Source organism: Lactuca serriola, chromosome 2, assembly GCF_051521515.1.
Source record: "Lactuca serriola cultivar US96UC23 chromosome 2, Lser_US96UC23_V15, whole genome shotgun sequence".
Classification (NCBI taxonomy): Eukaryota; Viridiplantae; Streptophyta; class Magnoliopsida; order Asterales; family Asteraceae; genus Lactuca; species Lactuca serriola.
The window spans coordinates 63253328-63260325 of record NC_136409.1 but is presented as its reverse complement, the minus strand read 5'-3'; the positions used below and the strand labels follow the sequence as shown (position 1 = coordinate 63260325).

The following is a 6998-nucleotide window of genomic DNA, read 5'->3' as shown; positions in this document are numbered from 1 at the left end:
TACTCACAATTGCTAGACCATTTTTATTTCAAAAATTAAAAAGAAAAAAAATTAGCACGTTTGTTGATATGAGGTGATTGGGGGTCTATTTAAATATATTTGTATTGTTATAAAGATTAGGTAACATGTTCGGAATATAGAATTTTATAAATTCTATATAAGTTACTCATGTTAACGTATCAACTAGCTTTTAGTCTAACATATAGACTTTTATTAATTATATATAAGTTATTTATGATAAACGTACCAACTAGCTTTTAATCTAATGATATTAGAAATTGATAGAAGGGTATCCACCAGTAAAAGATTGGGGGTTTAAATCCTACTATGGACCAAAAATATATAGATTTAGAGTTGAGTAATCGGTGTATGTATAAACCTATCTAAAAAACATATGCTAACATAACAATAATTGAATAAAGAAAATAAGAAAAATAAGAAAAATAGAAAAGTTGACCGTGTAATGGTCATTTTTAAAAAACATTTTACAACAAAATAGACACAAAATTAAAAAATGACTCAAATAGCAACTTGCTTTTGCATTCAACCATCTACAAAAAATGTTTTTTTTTGTCAATGTATGCAAAAATCTAGGTTGACTGTGATTTCTTTTAGATTGTTGTAGGTCGTCTTCAAAACTCTAGGTTCATTGTAAAGTGGTGTAAACAAGACAAAAAATATTGTTCACATTAATATCTCTTAAAAGAAACCTTACTTGCTTTGCTTATACCCTTCTTGGATGATGAACCACTTAACCGATCTTGGAAAACCATTGCACAAATTCGTAATGCTTTAGAGAAGAAAAAAAGAATAAATAAAAGAAAGTGAGTATAGATCATATGTGGAGGTCATATCAGTTTTTTGCCCATGGAACAAGTGAGAAATATGAAACACCTGAAACAAATCACTCAATTGGTTAAGTTTACAACAAAAATGTAAACTTAGTGACGTAACTAAGAAAAATACATAGTGTCAAAATTAAAAATTTTATGTGAACTTACTATCTTTTATGCAATTTGTTCTTAAATTTATATATAAAGTTTATTTATTAATTTTTAATTAATTATGGTTTTGATTTAAACTTTGCATTGATTAATATTAATTCTTAAATTGAATAATCCCACCATAACTTTTTCTCTTCTCCCTTCGCAACTTTGAATAACGACTAACTTTCATGTGAATTTAGGTTTAGGTTTATTTGGATAATATGAAATTTAAAATAAAACTGAAATGAAAAAGGGAAGGGGATTATAAAATAAATTATACAACACTTATGTAAAAATATTAATCAAGTTTTTTTTTTTTTTTTTTTTTTTTTTTTTTTTTTTTTTAACCGACAAATAAAAATATTATAATTTACAAATATTATAATCAAGTTAAATGGCTACATAGATCCGGTGTGAATTTGTTTATCATGAATTATAAAATAAATTACAAAACATTTATGGAAAAATATTAATCAAATTAATGGCTACAAAGATCCAGTATGAGTTTGTTTACCGTGAATTATAAAACACTTACGGAAAAATATTAATCAAGTTAAATGGCTAAGAATTTGAAAAATAGATAGAGGAGGATCATGGTGGTGGTGTTTCTTATAATGGAGACCAATATTAACATAGTGATCTCAAGTTCTCAACCACATGTTGAAGGATTTCATATAAGTTTGTTTACCGTGAATCATAAACTCACTCGATATAAACTTGAGTAATTCTAACCTACAATTAAGTGAAGTTAACAAATTTATCATAAACGAATTTATTTGAAACCGATGTTTCATCTACAAACAAAGAAGAAGTTGGTACTCACAAAACACATTATATGATGAAATACTTTTCCTGAGGACAATAAATTATAATACTTAGGGTGGCTAATGGTAAAGAGTAACTTTCTCAAATAAGAGATCATAGTTTCAAATTTCAAAAAAAAAAATAAATAAATTTGGCTTAAATTATAATTATTTAATACTAATCTATAATATATAACTTATATGATTAAAGGGTGTTTCGCAAAAATATTTATTGCTTATTAGCTTATTACCTTATAAGCTAATAAATTAGAGGGAGTTAACTTATGAAAAAATGATTTACTAGTGGTTTGCAACCGTTACAAGCAGTTTTTATCCCACTATTTTTTGGTTTATAGCGGTATAGAGCTGATAATAAACTAATAATCTCATTGGCCCCCTAAATATAAGGTTATTAGTTCGGTTATTAATGTGTTAGCTTTTTATAAAATCATAATCAAACCACTACTTATCGGTTAACTAAAAAACAACCCGACTCATCAATTTTATTAATGGTTCGCAGTGGCGAATCTAGAATAAAAAATCACGTGGTTCCTAAATTAAGTGTGGCCAATAAAAAAAACCAACAACACTTTTGGGGTCAGGTCGAGTCGGCTCATGTACCTTAAAAGAACTGAGCCAGTTCAATCGGTTCATGTACCTTGTGCCACTGATTAAAAATTTTAAAAAACCGATTGAAATATAACTGAAAAAGGCGTACAATTTAACGAAAAACTAGTTGATTATTAGTCCATTGATAAAGCGGCGAACGGAGAATGAGAGTCTTTGGCATGTGGGCTTTCATTTTATTAGAACAACTTATTTATTTATTAATATTTTGAGAGTGCCGATTAAGAGTGATTAACTTTTTGTTATCAATCTCATAATTTAAAATAACAATTTGCCCCTAATAACTTATATTTTTCTCTTTTAAAATGATTTTTTAAGGAATTTTTTTAAAAAACAAACTCAAGGTAGGTCCTTTATTTTTTTTTAAGGTAGTTCCTAATTTTTCTACTATATACATTATAAATGAAATTGAGAACTTAGGTAGGTCCTAGGACCTACCTAAGCATAAGGTGGATACGCCCTTGATAGTTCGGTTATTAAACTTTATTTGTATCGGTTAATTTGGTTTTGGATTTTTTATATTATTATTATGCTTACCCTAACATCAATGTTTTAGGTTGATTAAAGTTTATAACATAAACAATGTAGTATTAGTTTGATCTCAATGGTCAAATCCTTATAAACAAACTTACCATTTTAATCAAATGCTAGTTTTCATATTCTTAGTCTTGTTTTTCTTCTACTTACTTCAAATGCAAACTCTGTTTTCAATTTACTTGTTATATTTTCTTTCACGTACTTTTGTATGTATTCATGTTTTACTTGTAGAGCTTGATCCTCTTCATGTGAACTATGCAAATTTATTTTCGTTTAATCAGTCTTTTCAGTTTTCACTAAGACAAACCACTTTATCATTATCCAGGCTGGCGTTTTTTATGCAAAGACATTATCTACTGGTGTGATTACATAGTTTTTATTCATATATATATTTTTCGTTTAGAACTCTTTTAATGGAAGTAGCTTTTCAACCCTACAATAGAGTATGTCATGCATCTTACCTTATGGACCTAAGGTAATTTTGCTGTTAAATCTAAATCAAAGTAATCATTATCTTATAAAATTTATTAGAAAGCAAATGAATAAATATAGATAAAACTTTACAAACCTTTTTTTTCCAAATACATTTCAAAATGCTAACATGCTCATAGAGTCATAGTTAATCTAGTGGATAATACTTTAATACTTCAAGTCAAATGTTCAAATTTTCTATTTTTGTCAACTTGTTAACGCCACGACGAGATGACGCAATGTCTAACACTAATGGAGTAATGGGAACAGTTTATATAAACTACAGGGTGAATTCTTAACAAATGTTCAAACCTTAGGGGGTCGAATGTAACAATTCCAGATAAAAAAACCGAGACCATTTTATTATTCAAAGTCAAAAACTTTGACCGGCCTGGTAAACGTGTGCCGGCGACATCTTACGCCGAACCTTCCCCTAACCCAACCTCCCCGCCATAGCCGTGTATATATCTTCTTCATCTCCATTTACAACATTCGAACATTCAAACACAATTTCATTCAAAGCTTCATTGGAAAATGGGACTCGAAGAAGATTCAGAACAACAACAAGCTGTAGATGTTTTCGATCTGTTACCAGATGCTTTGGTTCTTGAAATCTTCAACAGAGTACAAGATGCCAGATCGTTATCTGCTTGTATGGTTCTCTGTAAACGTTTCGGAGATCTTGCTACCCAAACGGACGACGTTTCTCTAGAAATCATTCGCCGGAATAAGCTACCGGAGAATGGGGATTCCGGTTGGCATACGAACAAATCAAAAGCCTTCTTTGGAAGATTCATTATGAATCCGATTCAATCTCTTTTACATCGTATGTTTTCGAGGAAATCCAAGGCGTGTTCCCACTGTAATTCCGATGATGAAGAAGACGACACCATGTTTAGATTGCCTGATGAGTTGCTCAAGAACTTTAAGGAAATCCGGTCTTTATCCGTGAAGCTCCCCGGTCACGACGGAGATATCTCGTCGGAAAATGGTTCAGGCGCGTTGTTGAAATGGAAGGCGGAGTTTGGGAAGGAACTCGAGAGCTGCGTGATTTTGGGAGCTACAGGATTTAAGAAATCAGAATCGAAACTGAAGAACGACGGCGATGAAAGCGGTAAAAACGATGAAAGTTCGCCGGCGCCATTGGAGTCTAGAAACTTGACTAGCAAACAGCTTAAGAAACGAGTTGTGTGGACGATATCGTGCTTGATTGCTTCTTCTGCGAGACACCATATGTTGAAGAAGATCATTTCGTTAAATCCGATGATACGAGATGTGAAGATCAGCGATGGAAGTAAACAAGGGACGATTCGGATGACGGAGAGGCAGGTGGTGGAGCTCAGGGAGGATGTGAGTTCCACGACGGTGGTGGATGTGGAGGCGGAAAGAACGAAAGTTCCGGCGGTGACGATAAAGATGTGGTACGTGCCGGTGTTGGAGTTGCCGGAATCTGGTTACGTGATGAAAGGGGCTACTCTGGCGGTTATTAGGCCGGCGGTTACGGCGGTGGAGAAGGATGATGACGTCAGCTTGGCAATGGGTGCATTTGACGAGAAGTGCATGGGAGAAGCTGTGAGGAAGTTGATTGAAAAGAAAAAGTCTTATACATTGGAGATGAATTCGTTTTAATTTTTCAGGGTGTATTTATTAGATTTAGTTAAGATTTTTGATTATTTGATTAAATGGAACAATGAAATTTCATATTTTTAAATGATAGCTTATTTTGTAAATGATGTATAACTTGTAAAGGAAATGGTAATCGGTTCAACTAATTATTAAACAAGGTTGAGAATCTTAATGCAAATCAACCTAACATGGTTAATAAACAAATAGGTTGAGATTGTGTTGAATAAAAATCACATGTCCAAAGTAACTTAAGAGAAAAACAAATATCTACGTTCTAAGGTTGGATATTGTTATTTATTTTTTATTTTTACTTCGTCGATTGTCAACTAAACGTCATCCCATTTTTCTTTTAATTTTTACTAAAAATAAATCAAGAAAAGATTCAGTACTTATTTTCCTCATATTTTTTTTATATATTATCGTTATCATCCTTAATAAATGAAAATTATTTTTGGCATATGTCAATCATTTATGAGTTTTGACACTTGTCATTTTATGGTATTTTTGAAATAAATATTATTTACTTGTCAATTTTGATTTGTTTCAATTTTTAAAATTAAAATCACATACTATATATGTGAAGTATTAAATATCATATATATGATATTACATTGTAATAAATATATTTCTTTCTTTTTTATTTTAAAGTTTCACATTAAAAAATATTTTCTGTTTACACTTTAATGTTTAATCTTTTTTTTAATCAATCCGTGTAATATACAGGTCTCACACCTAGTTTTTAATAAATGTGAAGCATTTGTATATTGTTATGTAAAAGTTACTTAAACAAAACATTAAAAAAAAAGAATATAGTGAAATATTACTGTACGTTGACTCTTTGGTTAAAAAATATCATCGGACATGTGGTGTTTCGTGTAGTGAAATATTCATCTTATCTCGTGTAGTGAAATATTCATCTTATCCCCATGCATCTTACTGTGGGAGTATACTCTTGAGCCTTAGCAACTTAATTTTCACTTATCTGGAGTAGGTGTGAATCCACACGTGAATTTCCTATGTGGTACACTAACTCATCGGTGAACACCGCCCCGGAGACCGATGGTTTGGCTGTGGAATAGCTTCTAGTGATTGTTAAGATAGAACAAGACAAACATTTTGATTGGTTCTTCCTTTTTCCTTCACATTTTCTTTCATTTTCTCTTCTCCTTTTTGCCTCTTCACTACCAACCCATTGGTGAACATCATTTCCACAACCGAATGGGTTGTTGGTGGAATGGTAAATACCTACATGACGTTGAGTTGGCTGGTGGTTTGGTTGTGACCACTCTCCAAGCCTCACCGAATAGATTTCCACTTTGGTAACTTTTATGATAACATATATGTGAATTTGTTATATATATATATATATATATATATATATATATATATATATATATATATATATAAAACTCATGGAAACTACGGTTGCTATATTTAAAATTATTATATAGATAAAAAAAATGAGAAAATACATTGCCATAAAAAATGAAACTTAAAGATTATCTTGCTATAAAAGTAATGACAGCTTGAAAATGTGGTCTCTTTTTTAATTTTTAGAGTAGCATAAGTACAATCAAGTAGTAAAAAGAAAAAAATAGAATGATATACTACAAAGAAAATAAATATACCATCCAATGTCTAAGTTTGATGTCTAATAAATGTCTACCGTCAAAATCCAAAGTTAAATAACAATTTATGTTGAATATAAATGAAATTAAACTGTAATAGCAAGTCTACAAAATCAAATTTTTAACAAAAAAAATTAAAATAAGATGCAAAACATCAAAACATCAAGTATGATGCGATATACAAACAAACAAATACACACACATAGCAATCACAAAACTACATACCAGGTAAAAAAATGTTTATACTTGACTTTTGAAAGTAAAATCACTTACTTTCAATGTTTTGGAGGGCATAATATTATTAATAAACCATAACCATG

At 30.5% G+C, this 6998-nt stretch overlaps 1 protein-coding gene across 1 annotated transcript; it reads left to right on the top strand.

The window, feature by feature from the left end:
• The first annotated feature begins 3958 nt into the window (after positions 1 to 3958).
• On the top strand, positions 3959 to 5053 carry LOC145089278 (F-box protein AUF2-like). Its single transcript, XM_079027733.1, has one exon. The coding sequence runs from the start codon at positions 3959 to 3961 to the stop codon at positions 5051 to 5053; it is 1095 nt and encodes a 364-aa protein (XP_078883859.1).
• The last annotated feature ends 1945 nt before the right edge of the window (positions 5054 to 6998 follow it).

What these genes read in the sequence shown, in the direction of transcription:
- LOC145089278 (XM_079027733.1), top strand. Translation starts at nt 3,959, where the DNA reads ATGGGACTCGAAGAAGATTCAGAACAACAACAAGCTGTAGATGTTTTC.